The 21799-nt window shown below is 45.4% G+C and overlaps 1 protein-coding gene across 1 annotated transcript in view; it reads right to left on the reverse strand.

Annotated features, from left to right (window-relative positions):
• The window catches only part of CACNA1A (calcium voltage-gated channel subunit alpha1 A), a 285029-nt gene continuing 263230 nt past the window's right edge, over window positions 1–21799 (reverse strand). The window contains exons 46-48 of the mRNA XM_040415070.1: window positions 6624–6822; window positions 5697–5926; window positions 1–537 (exon numbers count right to left, since the gene is read on the reverse strand). Of these exons, the coding sequence (XP_040271004.1) occupies window positions 1–537; window positions 5697–5926; window positions 6624–6822 (966 nt within the window). The remainder of the gene's footprint in view (window positions 538–5696; window positions 5927–6623; window positions 6823–21799) is intronic.

The following is a 21799-nucleotide window of genomic DNA, read 5'->3' on the forward strand; positions in this document are numbered from 1 at the left end:
TTAGCACCAGTCGTCCTCCTCACTCTCACTGTAACGTTCGTGACGAGACTTAGTGGGTCGCGGGGTCCCATGGGAATAGCCGTTGGGCAGCCTGCGCCCATGTGGCGAGAGGGGGAGTGCCCCCCCGGGGTCAGCAGTCCTGGAGGTGCGCTGGTCACAGGGGTGGGGTCCTTCATAGGAGGAATCCCGGTAAGGACCACTGTGCCTGCATCCAGCGCGAGGGGCATCAGAGCAGTGTCCCCTGGTGTGACGATGTGATCGGGGAGAACTGTTATGAGTGGCTTGTCTTTCGTTGCTGCCCACGTGGCTGTCATTCTGAGGGTATCTTCTTGGGAGAGGTGTTGTCACTCTGCAAGGGGACAGCTGCTGCTGCTGTTGCTGTGAGGGGCAGATGCTGGCAGGTCGGCGAACCACAGGGGAGTAGGTAATGCGTGGCCTGGGGGTTGGGGGAAGCTGGGGCAGCTGACGCCTTCCTCTGCGGGGTGTGCTGGCCCCAGAGGTTGAGGGCACGGGGCTGCCATCCACTGAACTACTGCCCTACACAAAAATCCAAACAAAATGGGAATTCAAGAGCAAGAGAAAACACGAAAAAGGAGACACACCAGGTGGGACGGATACAAGACACAAGAGGTTGGAGAGAAAGAAAGGAATGGAGAACCGGAAACATTGTGATGTCAGGGTATATCGATGATGTACAGAATGAAGTGGATGAAAGGAACACGTTGAAGGAAAGGATATGTCCACGATTACACAGAGTAACACGGATGGGATGAATGACAGAGCAGAATAATGACCAGAGGACAAGGATGCAGGAGGTGGGTTAAGAAACCAGCGAGAAGAGGAGAGAGGTGCCCTCACATGTACACAGAAGGTTTATGACGGGGTTCAGAGGGGACGGGGGAAGGGTGCCACAGCAACAAGGAAATAAAAAAAAAATAACAGAAAAAGTGGAAAAAAGATGGATTTTCTGTAAGTTTTTGTGCAGCAACAAGCAGATTGAGCAAAACAAGCAAGGGGTAAAGAGACAGAAGATCCAACCAAAGTGAGAGTAGGCAACCAAAAGACAGATAAAGCCCACTACTACCAGACCTTCTCCACCTTCACCACTTCTCACTGTGTATACCCACAACCAACTGCATTCCCTTTAAAAATACATGAGCAGCAAGAAAAATGTGACAGTATGGGAAGCTGATACCCCAGCAAGGGGTGGAAAGGGGCAAGCAGGCAAAGAAAGGGCAACTTTGGAAAGGAGGAGTGATGAAAAGAGGGGCTATCACAGTAGAGCCCCTCCAGCCACAGAATAAATATCACAAATGCAAGGAGTTAAGAGAGTAAGGATGGAGAGAGGATAGAGGGAATGGGGTGACTTATATTACATCTTCTAACATTACCGGATTACCCTGTTCATTCTTAAAGAGCATCTGTCACCCTTCTAATCAATATCATAGTATAGTCTCATAGGAAGAATCAAGTGAGAGCCTCTTTGAGTAGTAGATCAGAAAATGTGACTTAGGAGACCATGAATCTACCTCTGAATGATACTACATGCCGGAGCTTCAGTAACCAACTTGCTTGACTGTAAAGGCCAGCGATCAGGGCAATTATCGGGAAGGAGCGCTGCAAAGAAACGCTGCTTTCCAATAGTTGCCCTGCCTAAAGGTGTCAAAGGCATTGTTGGTGTGGTCACCTAAGTCATCGTTTCCGGGCAGCAGATCCTACCATCTAAATAGCAATCTGCCGCCCAGAAAATTTTAATGAGCGATCAAGCATCCCGATGCTTACTCCATGCGAATGCCAGCTTTTCCCTCCTGTAATGAGCGGGCAATTATCAGGAACAAACGGTTTGTTCCTAATTATTGCTTGCTTTGACAGCCCGTGTAAAGAGACCATTACAAGGAAGAGGTCATATAACTGCTAAATGAAGTACTGTAAAACGAGCCAGATTTGCACGTTGCGTTTTATACAATGCTTTTTCGTTGCGACAAAAAACTCCAGTGTGTAAACTTACCATCATGAATATTCATGAGCAGCTATTTTGATGAAGTTTAAGGAGGATCAGAGTGTGAGTTATATGAAGACAATGGCATTCTCTTAGTACAGGAAACAAAGAATATTGGTGACAGATACTCTTTAATGCAGAACTCAACTTAATTCTGGTGTTCCAGGTCATCAGTATCAGATTGGCGGTGGTCCGACTCCTGGTAGCCCCCCGAGGCAGAACCGGACACTGGAACTCCACAGCTCCATATACTGTATAGTGGTCGTGTCTGGTTACTACAGCACTGCTCACATAGAAGTGGGGATGCTGGGAGTCAAATCCCCAACAATCTGATTCCTAAGGATAGTTCATTGAAAGTTATGAACTATCAGTAACAAGCCTTAGGATACAAGGACAGTGTGTTCAAGTACTTCACTTAGAAAATACAAGCTACTAACATTGTGTCAATAGGATAATTTTTTAATGAGGCAATTTGTTAAAGGGGTTGTCCAAGTTATTTCTACTGTTGACCTATCCCGAGCCATCTAAAACAGAGTGTGTCCTGTTTCTTAGTATCCAGGGCTACGAGGATGTGTGCTATGTGACCCTTTTAATATGGCTGACAGAAGGGAGGAAGTTGTAATAAGCCCTTTGCACTGGAATACGCCTAAAAGCCAAATATTTTATGAAGAAAAAATGCCCAGAAGTAGCCTAAAAATGGCATTATTGCAACTGTCATGAAAGAGATGTGTGCACTGATATTCATGCAACCGGATTCCAAATACCATATGGATGTCATAGTCATGGGGGGACTGCTGTCTGTGGACCGGTGGTGAGCTGCTGCAAAGATCGAAACTCCCTATTGAGAAACTACTTTTTTCCTGATAAAAAAAATTATATACTCAAAATCGCATTGAAAAGTGGTCTTCTCAGAGATGATGGCCAGTATACAGTGGCATGCAAAAGTTTGGGCACCCCTGGTCAAAATTACTGTTACTGCAAACAGGTAAGCAAGTTGAAGATGAAATGATCTCCAAAAGGCATAAAGTTAAGATGAAACACACCTTTCAACATTTTAAACAATATCAGTGTATTATTTTGGTTTTGTACAATTTTAGTGTGGGAAAAAAGGAAAGGAGGACCTTGCAAAAGTATGGGAACCCAAGGAGATTTGAGCGCTCAGATGACCGAGGTCTCAGACCTTAAATAGCCTGTTAGGGTTAAGGTTTGTTCACAATCATCTTTAGGAAAAGCCAAGTGATCCAAATTTCAAAGCTTTATAAATACCCAGACTCCTCTAACCTTGTCCCAAAAACAGCAGCCATGAGTTCTTCTAAGCAGCTGTCTAACACAGCTATGGTAAATAGTTGAGGCCCACAAAGCAGGAGAAGGCTATAAGAAGATAGCAAAGCCTTTTCAGGTTGCCATTTCCTCAGTTTGAAATGTAATTAAGAAATGGTAGGTAACAGGAACAGTGGAAATCAAGAGATTGTCAATTTCAGAGACAGCTGCTCGTATAAATTCTAGAAAGGCAAATCAGAACCCCCGCTTGACTGCAAAAGACCTTCAGGACGATTTCGCAGACTCTGGAGTTGTGGTATATTGTTCTACTGTTCAGCAACACCTGCACAAATATGGCCTTCATGGAAGAGTCATCAGAAGAAAACCTCTCCTGCATCCTCACCACAAAATTCAGCGTCAGAAGTTTGCAAAAGAACATCTAAACAAGCCTGATGCATTTTGGAAACAAGTCCTGTGGGCCCATGAGGTTAAAATAGAACTCTTTGGCCACAACGAGCAAAAAGGTATATTTGGAGAAAAAAAGGGCACAGATTTTCATGAAAAGAACACCTGTCAATCCATTAAGCATGGGAGAGGATCAATCATACTTTGGGGTTGTGTTGCAGCCAATGGCACGGAGAATATTTCATGGGTAGAGGGAAGAATGGATTCAATGAAATTCCAGCAAATTATGGAAGCGAACATAACACCAACTGTAGAAAAGCTGAAGTTGAAAAGAGGATGGCTTCTACAAATGGATAGTGATACTAAACACACCTCAAAATCCACACTATAATATCTCAAAAGGCACAAACTGAAGATTTTACTATGACCCTCACCAGAGGTCGCAATAACGCCCGTACAGGCAATTTTACTCTCTATGAATGCGTATCTCTATGCATTAGACTCTCTTCTGGAAGGCTGTATCATCGCTGCCTGCACCATTAATCAAGGTGGAGGCAGCAGGAACTGATACAGCGCTCCGGAACATCTCAGGAGCCGGCACTCTCCGCACCAGTATGTGTACACTGACAGTCCCTCAGGCAGCTGCTCCCAGCCAATCCCAGCACTTCTCTCATGTACACCTCATGTGAGAGCAGCTCTAACAGGCCCACTGATTGGTTACTGGTAAGATATATGCTGATTGGCTATAAATGGATTGGAGGGTGGGGCTTAGCGCCGACAGCCAGAACCCGTATAATAAAGATAACATTATTTAAACCACCCCATAAACAAAAACACAAAAAAATACTGAATAGCTTTTTACTATTCACCCCAGCCCTGCAAAATAATATGTTAATCAAGAAATCCCTTGAGCCCCCCAAAAATTGTCCCAATAAAATCTACATCTTGCTTCTCTAGAAAACAAGTCCTCATGCATGTTATTATTGTGTAAAAGTAAAAAGCGCAAAAAGTAAAAAGCGCATAAAAATACACATTTGGTATCACCGTACTGATCCATAGAATAACAGTAACACGCTAGTAAAGTCGCACTGTAAACATTGTAAATTTAAAGTGCAAAAAGCAGTGCTGCTTTTTTTTCCCATTACCATCCCAAAAAGGGTAATAAAAGTTAACAAGTTATATGTCCTCCAAAATGGTGTCACTAAAAAGTACAGTTCATCCCACAAAAAACAAGCCCTGATATGGCTAAATCGACATAAAAAAATAAAAAAATAAGTTTTGGCCAGAGAAAAAAACAACCACCTAGTGTCTTATTTTGCACTCCTCATTGGCTGAAAATACTCCTTAAAAATGCTAAGAGGAGTATTATTACTCCTCCGGAAAAAATGTAGTGCGACCTGTGGCCCTCACAGTCCAGTGAATGCAAGACGGCCCAAGAACCTCACAGAACTGGAAGACTTTTGCTAGGAAGAAAGGATGAAAATCCTTCAAACAAGAATTGAAAGGTTCTTGGCTGGCTACAAAAAGAGACGACATGCTGTGATACTTGCCAAAGGGTTTCCCTACTAGGTACTAACCATGCAGGGTGCTCAAAGTTATGCTTTGCGTCCTTTTCCTTTTTTGCTATTTTGAAAATGTAAAAGATGAAAATTAAAAAATAGATTTTGCTTAACATACAAGGGAATGTGTCACCTTTAACGTTCTGCCTTTTGGAGATCATTTCATCTTTAACTTGCTGAACTGTTCTGAGTAACAGTAATTTTGACCAGGGTTGCCCAAACATTTGCATGCCACTGTATATGCTATGTGATGGAACAGAAATCTGGTCTAGATATGGGGCAGATCTTCTCACACCCTAAGGTTTCACTGTACATTTAAATGTTATTAGTAGCTTGTTTTTCATTAGTCCTATAACTGTTCGGGTCTCCAAAGGCTGTGTTTCCATGCTGCCCTGCTCTCCCTCCCCATTATAGTTTTGCTTACTCAGTCTGCCTTCACTCCCTGGTTATATATCATTGAAGGAAGAACCCACCTGTCTGTGTGGAGCATAGTCTCGACCCTCTCGACCCTCTCGACCCATACTTGGTGAACGAGAACTTGGTCTCCCATAATCTTGACGTTCTCTATCTGATCCAGGGTGGTGGTGATGGTGGTGGTGGTGATGGTGGTGGTGGTGGTGATGCTTTCTGTCTCGGGTTCGTCCTCGTTCTTCTGAAGGCAGGTCACCTGACTGTGTTGTGGTGCTGAGCTCTGTACCAAGACCTACAGGTGTTATCAGATGAAGAGAAATTCGGTTACATGTAGCTTATGTTTAGAGACCTGAAAACGAAGCATTTCTATTCATACACAATTGCCCCAACCCCTGAAAAACTCACAATCTTATATCCTTAAAGAGAACCTGTCACCAACAAATGCAGTGCAGACGGCAAGTTATAAGGCAGAAGGAGCTGAGCAGATTGATATATGGTCATTTCTCCATGTAAGGATCCATCTGCCTCTCAGTGCTATCCACTGTGCCGCCTATTGTCAGAAGGGCATCCCCTTGCGTGAGTTATCACTTGTATAAGGGTATGTCCACACCTGGCTGAAAATACAGCAAAAACTGCATCAAGACCACAGCAAAAACACATGTATTACATGCAGTTTTTCCTGTAGGAAACAGCTGTGGATTTCCCCCTCCCCATTGCAAAAGCTGAAATGGGCGGTGGAGATCCTCATGTGTTACATGCATATTTCATGGCAGATTTTGCCCCGAATTTTACCCTTTGAAAATAACTTTGAAAAATTAACACAACCGCTTATTCGGCACCGGTCAGGTATCTCACTATGCATGACCACTCAAATATGTACATCTTAGCCAATAAGGATACCAGAAAAGCTGGTGACGCACTATATTATGTTTAAAAAAAAACAGAAAAGGGTAAGAAAACAGCTATTAAAGCAGAGGAGATTTACTAACCTGATTCCAAATCTACATAGCGAGTTAATGAGCGCTCAGACACCCGATGTCCACGCTCTCTTCTGCGCTGGTGTCCGGGGCGGGGGCCTTCATCGGGGGTGACTCGCTCTAATGAGTATTCATTTAGTCTGATGCCTTTCGACCGAGAATGACCAAGCATGGAAGTGGAGCGTTTCATTGGGCTTCCATCAGTGATAGTCTGCAAATTATAAAGTAATTGTAAGCTTCCAGTAATACCTTACAAAAGTCAGGTAGTAATAAGATACATTTTGTGTGAAGAAATAACAATATTGTTTTCCATGCTAAGTATAAAAAAGAGTTGTCATGCGCCACTCTTGACTGGTTGTGTCTGTTACTGCAGCTCCTCTCCATATATATATATATATATATATATATATATATACAGTACAGACCAAAAGTTTGGACACACCTTCTCATTCAAAGAGTTTTCTTTATTTTCATGACTATGAAAATTGTAGATTCACACTGAAGGCATCAAAACTATGAAGTAACACATGTGGAATTATATACATAACAAACAAGTGTGAAACAACTGGAAATATGTCATATTCTAGGTTCTTCAAAGTAGCCACCTTTTGCTTTGATTACTGCTTTGCACACTCTTGGCATTCTCTTGATGAGCTTCAAGAGGTAGTCCCCTGAAATGGTTTTCACTTCACAGGTGTGCCCTGTCAGGTTTAATAAGTGGGATTTCTTGCCTTATAAATGGGGTTGGGACCATCAGTTGCGTTGAGGAGAAGTCAGGTGGATACACAGCTGATAGTCCTACTGAATAGACTGTTAGAATTTGTATTATGGCAAGAAAAAAGCAGCTACAGTAAGTAAAGAAAAACGAGTGGCCATCATTACTTTAAGAAATGAAGGTCAGTCAGTCAGCCGAAAAATTGGGAAAACTTTGAAAGTAAGGGCTATTTGACCATGAAGGAGAGTGATGGGGTGCTGCGCCAGATGACCTGGCCTCCACAGTCACCGGACCTGAACCCAATCGAGATGGTTTGGGGTGAGCTGGACCGCAGAGTGAAGGCAAAAGGGCCAACAAGTGCTAAGCATCTCTGGGAACTCCTTCAAGACTGTTGGAAGACCATTTCAGGGGACTACCTCTTGAAGCACATCAAGAGAATGCCAAGAGTGTGCAAAGCAGTAATCAAAGCAAAAGGTGGCTACTTTGAAGAACCTAGAATATGACATATTTTCAGTTGTTTCACACTTGTTTGTTATGTATATAATTCCACATGTGTTAATTCATAGTTTTGATGCCTTCATAGTCATGAAAATAAAGAAAACTCTTTGAATGAGAAGGTGTGTTCAAACTTTTGGTCTGTACTGTATATATAAACCAGAAGTTTACATACACCATATAAAAAGACACATATGCACGTTTTTCTCAATATCTGACAAGAAATCAGAATAAACCTTTCCTGTTTTTGGCCAATTAGGATTACCATAATTATTATAATTTGCCAAATGCCAGAATAATGAGAGAGAGAATGTTTTAAGGCATAAAGGCATTTTTATTACTTTCTGCAATGTCAAAAGTTTACATACACTAAGACTACTATGCCTTTAAACAATTCTGGACTGCCCATGATGATGTCATGTGTTTGGAAGCTTCTGTTAGGTTTGTTGGCGACATCTGGGTTAATTAGAGACACCTGTGGATGTATTTAAATGCACCCCTGAAACACACTGCTTCTTTGTGTAGCATCATGGGAAAGTCTAAAGAAATCAGCCAAGATACCTGAAGGCCCCTCGTTCATCTATACAAACAATTATACACAAGTACAACCAAGATGGGAAAGTCCAGCCATTATACCGCTCAGGAAGGAGACGGGTTCTGTGTCCCAGAGATGAACGTGCTGTGGTACGACATGTGCATATCAACCCAAGAACAAAAGCGAGAAACGAGTACTGTATCAACATGGGCTGAAAGGCCACTCTGCCAGGAAGAAGCCATTACTCCAAAAGAAACATAAAAAAGCCAGAGTAATGTTTGCAAATGCACACAGGAACAAAGGCCTACATTTTTGGAGACATGTCCTGTGGTCTGACGAAACAAAAAATTTGGCCATCGTTACGTTTGGAGGAAAAAGGGAGAAGCTTGGAAGCCTAAGAACACCATCCCAACTGTGAAACACGGGGGTGGCAGCATCAGGTTGTGGGGTTGTTTTGCTGCCGGAGGGACTGGTGCACTTTACAAAATATGAGGAAAGAAGATTATGTGGAAATACTGAAGCAACATCTCAAGACATCAACCAGGAAGTTAAAGCTTGGGCGGAAATGGGTCTTCCAAATGGACAATGACCCGAAGCATACTGCCAAACTGGTTACAAAGTGGCTTAAGTCATTTTTTCATAAAAATAATACATTTTAGCATATGTTACTGCTGCAGCAGCATTATGCATAAAGCAATCTTTAGTTTCTTCACATACCACTGTTTTCATTGAGTTTTTCCCTTAGTTACGGCTGTTTAAACATTTACTTTTACAATATGAGGACCTTCTCAAGATGGCTCCTCTGCCAGTTCTCTGAGGCCAAAACTGCTTTCCCTCACTTCCCATACACACCAGCCAATCAGATTAGATTACTGAGAGACACGCCTCCTCACTCTGAAGCCTAATGCAGGCATGCAGTGTGAAGGACCGCCCCTCCGTCTTCCTGTCTTCTTAGCCAGAGACAGACAAGCCATAGCAACGTTTTTTTAAGAGAGCAGTGGAAAGGGACAGGGGACATTAATGCAAGCTGTTATTATAAGGTAATTACAGATCTTTGGACAATCACTGACAGACTAACTCAGGTACACATGCCTAGCTCTAATAAACTAGCAAATAAAAATAAATATGACAGTTACCCTTTAAGGATAACAAAGTCAATGTTTTGGAGCGGCCATCACAAAGCCCTGATCTCAATCCTATTGAAAATTTATGGGCAAAGCTGAAAAGGCAGGTGCGAGCAAGGCGACCAACAAACGGAGCCCCGCTAGTGAAGGAGGGTGCACTGCGCATGCGCAGCCGCCCTCCATTCATTTTCTTTGGGGCCGCCGAAAATAGCCGATCGCTGGCTCGGCTATTTCCGTCGGCCCCATAGAAATGAATGGGAGCAGGGGCCGCACATGTGCGGTACGTTCCCATTCACCTCTATGAAGAACAGGCTTGGTGGTGGCCGGACCGGAGGCCTCCAGCCATATTAGACAACGGGGGCATATCCTAGCATTTGGTGGTGATTGGTTCTGCTGGGGCGGTATTTTGTGCTGCACTGTGGTATTTGGTTCTGCTGGGGCAGTATATTGTGCTGCACTGCGGTATTTGGTTCTGCTGGGGCAGTATATTGTGCTGCACTGTGGTATGTGGTTCTGCAGGGGCAGTATATTGTGCTGCACTGTGGTATCTGGTTCTGCTGGGGCAGTATATTGTGCTGCACTGTGGTATCTGGTTCTGCTGGAGCAGTATATTGTGCTGCACTGTGGTATTTGGTTCTGCTGGGGCAGTATATTGTGCTGCACTGTGGTATCTGGTTCTGCTGGGGCGGTATATTGTGCTGCACTGTGGTATTTGGTTCTGCTGGAGCAGTATTATGTGCTGCACTGTGGTATGTGGTTCTGCAGGGGCAGTATATTGTGCTGCACTGTGGTATGTGGTTCTGCTGGGGCAGTATATTGTGCTGCACTGTGGTATCTGGTTTTGCTGGGGCAGTATATTGTGCTGCACTGTGGTATCTGGTTTTGCTGGGGCAGTATATTGTGCTGCACTGTGGTATGTGGTTTTGCTGGGGCAGTATATTGTGCTGCACTGTGGTATTTGGTTCTGCTGGGGCAGTATATTGTGCTGCACTGTGGTATTTGGTTCTGCTGGGGCAGTAGATTGTGCTGCACTGTGGTATGTGGTTCTGCTGGGGCAGTATATTGTGCTGCACTGTGGTATGTGGTTCTGCTGGGGCAGTATATTGTGCTGCACTGTGGTATCTGGTTCTGCAGGGGCAGTATATTGTGCTGCACTGTGGTATGTGGTTCTGCTGGGGCAGTATATTGTGCTGCACTGTGGTATTAGGTTCTGCTGGGGCAGTATATTGTGCTGCACTGTGGTATGTGGTTCTGCTGGGGCAGTATATTGTGCTGCACTGTGGTATCTGGTTCTGCAGGGGCAGTATATTGTGCTGCACTGTGGTATTTGGTTCTGCTGGGGCAGTATATTGTGCTGCACTGTGGTATGTGGTTCTGCTGGGGCAGTATATTGTGCTGCACTGTGGTATGTGGTTCTGCTGGGGCAGTATATTGTGCTGCACTGTGGTATCTGGTTCTGCTGGGGCAGTATATTGTGCTGCACTGTGGTATTTGGTTCTGCTGGGGCAGTATATTGTGCTGCACTGCGGTATTTGGTTCTGCTGGGGCAGTATATTGTGCTGCACTGTGGTATGTGGTTCTGCAGGGGCAGTATATTGTGCTGCACTGTGGTATCTGGTTCTGCTGGGGCAGTATATTGTGCTGCACTGTGGTATCTGGTTCTGCTGGAGCAGTATATTGTGCTGCACTGTGGTATTTGGTTCTGCTGGGGCAGTATATTGTGCTGCACTGTGGTATCTGGTTCTGCTGGGGCGGTATATTGTGCTGCACTGTGGTATTTGGTTCTGCTGGAGCAGTATTATGTGCTGCACTGTGGTATGTGGTTCTGCAGGGGCAGTATATTGTGCTGCACTGTGGTATGTGGTTCTGCTGGGGCAGTATATTGTGCTGCACTGTGGTATCTGGTTTTGCTGGGGCAGTATATTGTGCTGCACTGTGGTATCTGGTTTTGCTGGGGCAGTATATTGTGCTGCACTGTGGTATCTGGTTCTGCTGGAGCAGTATATTGTGCTGCACTGTGGTATTTGGTTCTGCTGGGGCAGTATATTGTGCTGCACTGTGGTATTTGGTTCTGCTGGGGCAGTAGATTGTGCTGCACTGTGGTATGTGGTTCTGCTGGGGCAGTATATTGTGCTGCACTGTGGTATGTGGTTCTGCTGGGGCAGTATATTGTGCTGCACTGTGGTATCTGGTTCTGCAGGGGCAGTATATTGTGCTGCACTGTGGTATGTGGTTCTGCTGGGGCAGTATATTGTGCTGCACTGTGGTATTAGGTTCTGCTGGGGCAGTATATTGTGCTGCACTGTGGTATGTGGTTCTGCTGGGGCAGTATATTGTGCTGCACTGTGGTATCTGGTTCTGCAGGGGCAGTATATTGTGCTGCACTGTGGTATTTGGTTCTGCTGGGGCAGTATATTGTGCTGCACTGTGGTATGTGGTTCTGCTGGGGCAGTATATTGTGCTGCACTGTGGTATGTGGTTCTGCTGGGGCAGTATATTGTGCTGCACTGTGGTATCTGGTTCTGCTGGGGCAGTATATTGTGCTGCACTGTGGTGTGTGGTTCTGCTGGGGCAGTATATTGTGCTGCACTGTGGTATGTGGTTCTGCTGGGGCAGTATATTGTGCTGCACTGTGGTATCTGGTTCTGCTGGGGCAGTATATTGTGCCGCACTGTGGTATTAGGTTCTGCTGGGGCAGTATATTGTGCTGCACTGTGGTATGTGGTTCTGCTGGGGCAGTATATTGTGCTGCACTGTGGTATTTGGTTCTGCTGGGGCAGTATATTGTGCTGCACTGTGGTATCTGGTTCTGCAGGGGCAGTATATTGTGCTGCACTGTGGTATTTGATTCTGCTGGGGCAGTATATTGTGCTGCACTGTGGTATTAGGTTCTGCTGGGGCAGTATATTGTGCTGCACTGTGGTATGTGGTTCTGCTGGGGCAGTATATTGTGCTGCACTGTGGTATTTGGTTCTGCTGGGGCAGTATATTGTGCTGCACTGTGGTATTTGGTTCTGCTGGGGCAGTATATTGTGCTGCACTGTGGTATCTGGTTCTGCTGGGGCGGTATATTGTGCTGCACTGTGGTATGTGGTTCTGCAGGGGCAGTATATTGTGCTGCACTGTGGTATCTGGTTCTGCTGGGGCAGTATATTGTGCTGCACTGTGGTATGTGGTTCTGCAGGGGCAGTATATTGTGCTGCACTGTGGTATCTGGTTCTGCAGGGGCAGTATATTGTGCTGCACTGTGGTATGTGGTTCTGCTGGGGCAGTATATTGTGCTGCACTGTGGTATCTGGTTCTGCTGGGGCAGTATATTGTGCTGCACTGTGGTATGTGGTTCTGCTGGGGCAGTATATTGTGCTGCACTGTGGTATTTGGTTCTGCTGGGGCAGTATATTGTGCTGCACTGTGGTATGTGGTTCTGCTGGGGCAGTATATTGTGCTGCACTATGGTATCTGGTTTTCCTGGGGCAGTATATTGTGCTGCACTGTGGTATCTGGTTCTGCAGGGGCAGTATATTGTGCTGCACTGTGGTATTTGGTTCTGCTGGGGCAGTATATTGTGCTGCACTGTGGTATGTGGTTCTGCTGGGGCAGTATATTGTGCTGCACTGTGGTATGTGGTTCTGCTGGGGCAGTATATTGTGCTGCACTGTGGTATCTGGTTCTGCTGGGGCAGTATATTGTGCTGCACTGTGGTGTGTGGTTCTGCTGGGGCAGTATATTGTGCTGCACTGTGGTATGTGGTTCTGCTGGGGCAGTATATTGTGCTGCACTGTGGTATCTGGTTCTGCTGGGGCAGTATATTGTGCCGCACTGTGGTATTAGGTTCTGCTGGGGCAGTATATTGTGCTGCACTGTGGTATGTGGTTCTGCTGGGGCAGTATATTGTGCTGCACTGTGGTATTTGGTTCTGCTGGGGCAGTATATTGTGCTGCACTGTGGTATCTGGTTCTGCAGGGGCAGTATATTGTGCTGCACTGTGGTATTTGGTTCTGCTGGGGCAGTATATTGTGCTGCACTGTGGTATTAGGTTCTGCTGGGGCAGTATATTGTGCTGCACTGTGGTATGTGGTTCTGCTGGGGCAGTATATTGTGCTGCACTGTGGTATTTGGTTCTGCTGGGGCAGTATATTGTGCTGCACTGTGGTATTTGGTTCTGCTGGGGCAGTATATTGTGCTGCACTGTGGTATCTGGTTCTGCTGGGGCGGTATATTGTGCTGCACTGTGGTATGTGGTTCTGCAGGGGCAGTATATTGTGCTGCACTGTGGTATCTGGTTCTGCTGGGGCAGTATATTGTGCTGCACTGTGGTATGTGGTTCTGCAGGGGCAGTATATTGTGCTGCACTGTGGTATCTGGTTCTGCAGGGGCAGTATATTGTGCTGCACTGTGGTATGTGGTTCTGCTGGGGCAGTATATTGTGCTGCACTGTGGTATCTGGTTCTGCTGGGGCAGTATATTGTGCTGCACTGTGGTATGTGGTTCTGCTGGGGCAGTATATTGTGCTGCACTGTGGTATTTGGTTCTGCTGGGGCAGTATATTGTGCTGCACTGTGGTATGTGGTTCTGCTGGGGCAGTATATTGTGCTGCACTATGGTATCTGGTTTTCCTGGGGCAGTATATTGTGCTGCACTGTGGTATCTGGTTCTGCAGGGGCAGTATATTGTGCTGCACTGTGGTATTTGGTTCTGCTGGGGCAGTATATTGTGCTGCACTGTGGTATGTGGTTCTGCTGGGGCAGTATATTGTGCTGCACTGTGGTATGTGGTTCTGCTGGGGCAGTATATTGTGCTGCACTATGGTATCTGGTTTTCCTGGGGCAGTATATTGTGCTGCACTATGGTATCTGGTTTTCCTGGGGCAGTATATTGTGCTGCACTGTGGTATCTGGTTCTGCAGGGGCAGTATATTGTGCTGCACTGTGGTATTTGGTTCTGCTGGGGCAGTATATTGTGCTGCACTGTGGTATTTGGTTCTGCTGGGGCAGTATATTGTGCTGCACTGTGGTATGTGGTTCTGCTGGGGCAGTATATTGTGCTGCACTGTGGTATTTGGTTCTGCTGGGGCAGTATATTGTGCTGCACTGTGGTATCTGGTTCTGCAGGGGCAGTATATTGTGCTGCACTGTGGTATCTGGTTCTGCTGGGGCAGTATATTGTGCTGCACTGTGGTATCTGGTTCTGCAGGGGCAGTATATTGTGCTGCACTGTGGTATCTGGTTCTGCTGGGGCAGTATATTGTGCTGCACTGTGGTATGTGGTTCTGCTGGGGCAGTATATTGTGCTGCACTGTGGTATGTGGTTCTGCTGGGGCAGTATATTGTGCTGCACTGTGGTATGTGGTTCTGCTGGGGCAGTATATTGTGCTGCACTGTGGTATGTGGTTCTGCTGGGGCAGTATATTGTGCTGCACTGTGGTATGTGGTTCTGCTGGGGCAGTATATTGTGCTGCACTGTGGTATGTGGTTCTGCTGGGGCGGTATATTGTGCTGCACTGTGGTATTTGGATCATCTGGGGCAGTATATTGTGCTGCACTGTGGTATGTGGTTCTGCTGGGGCGGTATAACTACCATAGCGGCAGACCATGCGACTGCTATGGGGCCCAGTCTTAGTTGGGATCCTCTCCTCTTCTATTGGGGGTGAAAACTTGGTCAGGACTCTACCCTCTGAAGGGACAGCTTTTAGCAAATGAAGCAGTTGGAATAATGGCCCAAGGATCATTGAAATGGGTTTAGGCAGAAACCCTTCGGTCCTGTGTCCCCCTGTGGTTTGATCCTTGTTATGGGGCCCTTACTTCTCTATGTACGCCACTAGTCAGAGCCGAGGGCCACAAGATGACGACGTCCTTGTGCTATCTCTGGGTCAGACATCCATCACGTGTCTCTGATAGATGACAGGTCACTCCTTGTCCACCACATTACTCCTAGTTATTGGCAGCACTAGATCTCAGATACCGGCTGCTCCTCAACTTGTAATGCCAGTTCCCCCTTATATTAGATCAGCCACAATCGGCAGATTAGTGCTGACAAAGCGAGAAACTGCAGCAGATTTAGGCTACTTTCACACCAGCGTTTTTACTGGATCCGGCAGGGTTCCGCAAAAACGCTTCCGTTCTGATAATACAACCGTCTGCATCCGCCATGAACGGATCCGGTTGTATTATCTGTAACACGGCCAAGACGGATCCGTCCTGAACTCTATTGGAAGTCAATGGGGGACGGATCCGTTTTCTATTGTGTCAGATTGTTTCAGAACGGAAAGCAGACTACAACATGCTGCGGTTTGCTCTCCGGTATGGGAACGCAACTAAACGGAACGGAATGCATTTTGGAGCATTTCGTTCTGTTCAGTTCAGTTTTGTCCCCATTGACAATGAATGGAGACAAAACTGAAGTGTTTTTTTTCCGGTATTGAGCCCCTCTGACGGATCTCAATACCGGAAAACTAAAACGCTAGTGTGAAAGTCGCCTAAATCATTCCCGTCACCACTTCCTAAGGCCTCGTGTCTATAATGACATCTGTGACAAGATGGTCAGCAGTACCTCTGTGAAGATGCCCATGAAGAATTTGTGTTTGGCCGTGTGTCCGTTTTTTTTGCCATATGTGCGTCATCCGTATTTCAGACAGTGCAGAGCTTCTCCTGTTAATGGAATCCGTGTTGTGTCAGTGGTTTTCACGGATCCATAGAGTGGATCCGTAATCAACAAAAATAGCGCATGCTTTTGTGGTGTCACCATAGACCCACGGTCCACTGACAGCACAGTTGGGATTTTCCTGCGCTGCAGTCGAGTACCGCGTGGCTATGTGGGCTCTAATTAACCCTTTCAGGACCCTGCCATTTTTCACCTTAAAGGGAATCTGTCACCTATTTTGACCATATAAAACCGTTAACATAGCAATGTGCAATAAAGCACCTTCATTCCTGCATGTGTCCTCTTTCTTTTATTCAGGTTTTCAGAAATCCTGCGCATGTACAATACTCCTGCGGGCAACAGCGCTCTGATTACGTCACTGGGCTCGGCGCATGCCCAGTGACACTATTGAGGCTATTGCCCTCTGGAGCAGGAGTATCGTACAGGCGCAGGCAGTCAGCGATACTGCGCCTGCGCGGGATTTCGGAGGCCAAGAGAGGAGGAAGCAAGGACGGTGCAGTGAATAAATTAAATGACGTAGCGGAGGGGGCGGCGCCGTTCGCCTCCGATGTGGGAGGACATTTATTTCTTAGGAGGCGGGCTGGGCTTGGAAGAAAGGCGGGCTGGGCACTGCAGGGGGTGTTACTGGGCACTGCAGGGGGGCGTTACTGGGCACTGGAGGGGGGCGTTACTGGGCACTGGAGCAGAGTAATAACGCCCCTCTGGGCACCTTGAGACTTCATTTGCATATCAGAAAAATTGCTTTTTCATCTGAATGAAAACTTGAATAAAAGAAAGAAGACACATGCAGGAATGAAGGCACTCTATTGCACATTGCTATGGTAACGGTTTTATATGGTCAAAATAGGTGACAGATTCCCTTTAAGGACCGGGCTCATTTTTTGCAAATCTGACCAGTGTCACTTTATGTGGTGATAACTTTAAAACGCTTTTACTTATCCAGGCCATTCTGAGAATGCTTTCTCGTCACATATTGTACTTCATGACAGTGGTAAAATTGAGTCAAAATATTTCATTTTTATTTATAAAAAAAAATAAAAATTTACCCAAAAATTGAAAAAATTTGCAATTTTCAAAATTTCTATTTCTCTGCTTTTAAAACAGATAGAGATACCTTCTAAAATAGTTATTACTTTACATTCCCCATATGTCTACTTCATGTTTGGATCATTTTGGGAATGGCATTTTATTTTTTGGGGACCTTAGAAGGCTTAGAAGTTTAGAAGCAAATCTTTAAATCTTTCAGAAAATTTCAAAAACCCACTTTTTAAAGGACCAGTTCATGTCTGAAGTCACTTTGTGGGGGCTTACATAATAGAAACCACCCATAAATGGCCACATTTTGGAAACTACGCCCCTCGAGGTATTCAAAACTGATTCTACAAACTTTGTTAACCCTTTAGGTGTTCCACAAGAATTTAAGGAAAATGTAGATGAAATTTCAGAATTTCAATTTTTGGGCAGATTTTCCATTTTAATCCATTTTTCCCAGTAACAAAGCAAGGGTTAACAGCCAAACAAAACTCAATATTTATTGCCCTGATTCTGTAGTTTACAGAACACCCCAATTGTGATTGTAAACTGCTGTACGGGCACACGGCAGGGCGCAGCAGGAAAGGAACGCCATATGGTTTTTGAAGGGCAGATTTCACTGGGATAATTTTGAGCTGCCATGCACCCCTAGGGTAGAAACTAAAAAAAAAAAAAAAAAAAAAAAAAAAAAAAAACATTTTGGAAACTACGGGATAAGGTGGCAGTTTTGTTGGTACTATTTTAGGGTACATATGATTTTTGCTTTCTCTATACTACACTTTTTGTGAAGCAAGGTAACAAAAAGTAGCTGTTTTGGCACTGTTTTTTTTTGTTATTTACAATGTTCATCTGAAAGGTTAGATCATGTGGTATTTTTATAGAGCAGGTTGTTACAGATGCGACAATACCAAATATGACTTTTTTTTGGGTGGTTTGTTTAATTTTTACATAATAAAACATTTTTGAAAAAATCTTTTGTGTCTCCATATTCTGAAAGCCATATTTTATTTTATTTTTGGGGCTACTGTCTTAAGTAGGGGCTAATTTTTTTTGGTATGAGATGACAGTTTGATTGGTACTATTTTAGGGTGCATATGACTTTTTGATCGCTTGGTAATACACTTTTTGTCATGTAAGGTGACAAAAAAATTGCATTTTTGACACTCTTTATATATATATATTTTTTTTTACGGTGTTCACCTGAGGGATTAGGTCATGTGATATTTTGATACAGCAGGTTCTTACGGACGCGGCGATACCTAATATGTATACTTTTTTTAATTTATTTAAGTTTTACACAATAACAGCATTTTTGAAACAAAAAAAAATCATGTTTTAGTGTCTCCATATTCTGACGAAGCCATCCGGCAAAACGTATTGGGTAAATGGGGGACACTGGGATGGGCTTTTTGGCTATTATATCGTTCCATAAACTTCACAGGAGATTTTTAATACTCTTGATCTCCTTGGCATTATTGTTTTGTGCCACTATTATGCACTTTAACTGATTAGAAGCTGTTATATGCACTACCCTTTTGGGAGATTTGAGCTGTACCTTAGTTTATCATCAATAGATATTGCTGTAAATTACTTTGTATGCATTTTGATCAAAATCATGTTCATTGATTTTTTAGTCCTCTTATATTCATCATGAATTACCAGCCCCCTCCCATTGGTCTTTGTGTATGTTTTCATTCCACTGAATCATGCAGACTCCATTGTATGTCTTTTACTAATTGTATTTAAAAAGGTTGTCTGGTCCCAAAATAAAAATTCTTTTTATGTGCTCCTAACACCCCTCACCATACATACATAAGCCCCCAATACCTGTTTTTCATGTCTGAGCTTTCCTTCCCCCCTGGAAGGCATCAGACTATCCTGGCAGATCTGTTTACTTTCTCCCCTTCTTGTTTTATTGAATACATAACTTTATTGATACACAAGCCTGGCTGCACTGCACAGAGATGAGTCACAGGCTGGCCACGCCCCCTACACGGCTCTGCCTGCAGCAGCCACACCCACTACAACTCCAGTGTCCATCTTACTACACCCAGACATGAATCTATGTCTCACCCAGTGTCTAAATCCCATCACTGACCGTCCACAGGCTCTACCCTCACATGTGTATCTAATCCTGTCCTGTGTGATACTGCCTGCTGAGCTGTGTATCTAATCCCATCACTGACCGTCCACAGGCTCTGGCCTCACATGTGTATCTAATCCTGTCCTGTGTGATACTGCCTGCTGAGCTGTGTATCTAATCCCATCACTGACCGTCCACAGGCTCTGGCCTCACATGTGTATCTAATCCTGTCCTGTGTGATACTGCCTGCTGAGCTGTGTATCTAATCCCATCACTGACCGTCCACAGGCTCTGGCCTCACATGTGTAACTAATCCTGTCCTGTGTGATACAGCCTGCTGAGCTGTGTATCTAATCCCATCACTGACCGTCCACAGGCTCTTCCCTCACATGTGTATCTAATCCTGTCCTGTGTGATACTGCCTGCTGAGCTGTGTATCTAATCCCATCACTGACCGTCCACAGGCTCTTCCCTCACCATCTCCAGAGTGTGAAAAACAGCTGGAATCAGCAAGCGTATCCAATCACATCTGTATCTAATCCTATCCTGTATGTGTGCCTGATACACATCCTGTTGTGTGCGATACTGCCTGTGATACTGCCTGCTGAAGTATATATCTAATCCCATCGTCTATGATACAGAGTGCTAAACTGTGTATCTAATCCCATTTGGTATGACACAGCCTGCTGAGTGGTGTATCTAATCCTATCTTGTATGATCTGCCTGCTGAGCTGTGTATCTAAACCCTTTGCACACGACCGTATCCATTTAGCGATCCGCATTTTTTGCAGTCCCATTGAGTTCTATAAATTCGAGGACCTCATTTTGAAGACCAGAATAGGACATGTTCTGTCTTTACTGGAACTGACACACGGATGACGTCCCTGTGCTTTCCACATCCGTGCGTCAGTTCTGCAAAAGATAGAACATGTCCTATTCTGGTCCTCATAATGCAGATCTAAAACCCATAGAACTCAATGGGACTGCAAAAAAATGTGAATCACACACTGACAGTAACCTTATTTAGTGGATCCGCGACATGCAGAACGCAAAACAGATACGGTTCTGTGCACGAGCCCTATCACTTATAAGAAATGACATCCACAGTGTCCCCATAACAGTGACATTCACAGTGTCCCCATAACAGTGACATCCACAGCGCCCCCCATAACAGTGACATCCACAGTGTCCCCATAACAGTGACATCCACAGCCCCCCATAACAGTGACATCCACAGTGCCCCCATAACAGTGACATCCACAGTGCTCCATAACAGTGACATCCACAACATCCCCCCATAACAGTGACATCCACAGTGTCCCCATAACAGTGACATCCACAGTGTCCCCATAACAGTGACATCCACAGTGTCCCCATAACAGTGACATCCACAGTGTCCCCATAACAGTGACATCCACAGTGTCCCCATAACAGTGACATCCACAGTGCCTCCATAACAGTGACATCCACAGCGCCCCCATAACAGTGACATCCACAGTGTCCTCATAACAGTGACATCCACAGTGTCCCCATAACAGTGACATCCACAGTGCCCCCAAAACAGTGACATCCACAGTGTCCTCATAACAGTGACATCCACAGTGCCCCCATAACAGTGACATCCACAGTGCCCCCATAACAGTGACATCCACAGTGTCCCCATAACAGTGACATCCACAGTGTCCCCATAACAGTGACATCCACAGTGTCCCCATAACAGTGACATCCACAGTGCCCCCATAACAGTGACATCCACAGTGTCCCCATAACAGTGACATCCACAGTGTCCCCATAACAGTGACATCCACAGTGTCCCCATAACAGTGACATCCACAGTGCTCCATAACAGTGACATCCACAGAGCCCCCATAACAGTGACATCCACAGTGTCCCCATAACAGTGACATCCACAGTGTCCCCATAACAGTGACATCCACAGTGCCCCCATAACAGTGACATCCACAGTGCTCCATAACAGTGACATCCACAGTGCCCCCACTATGCCATGGAGTACCACCTTGTTTGCCATCCAGTGCCCCTGTTTGCCATCAATTGCCCCTCTTGGGCCATCCATTGCCCCCTTGTGCCATCCAGTTCCCCCATTGTGCCATCCAGTGCACTCATTGTGCCATGCAGTGCCCCCATATTTGCCATCCAATGCCCCTTTGCCATCCAGTGCCCTCTTTGTGTCATTCAGTGCCCCCTGTTTGCCATGCATTGCCCCCTTGTGCCATCTAGTGTCCCCACTGTGCCACCCATTGCGCCATCTAGTTCCCCCATTGTGGCATCCATTTCCCCCTTGTGCCATCCAGTGCCCTCATTGTGCCATGCTGTGCCCCCTTGTTTGCCATCTAGTGCCCCCTTATTTGCCATCCAGTTCCCCTCTGTGCCATTCATTGACCCCCTTGTGCCATCCAGTGCCCCTGTTTGCCATCCGGTGCCTCTGTGGGCCTTCTAGTGCCCCATTGTGTCATCTAGTTCCCCCCTGTGCCATCCATTTCCCCCATTGTGCCATCCATTTCCCCCATTGTGCCATCCATTACC

The sequence above is a fragment of the Bufo bufo genome, chromosome 1, assembly GCF_905171765.1.
Source record: "Bufo bufo chromosome 1, aBufBuf1.1, whole genome shotgun sequence".
Lineage (NCBI taxonomy): Eukaryota > Metazoa > Chordata > Amphibia > Anura > Bufonidae > Bufo > Bufo bufo.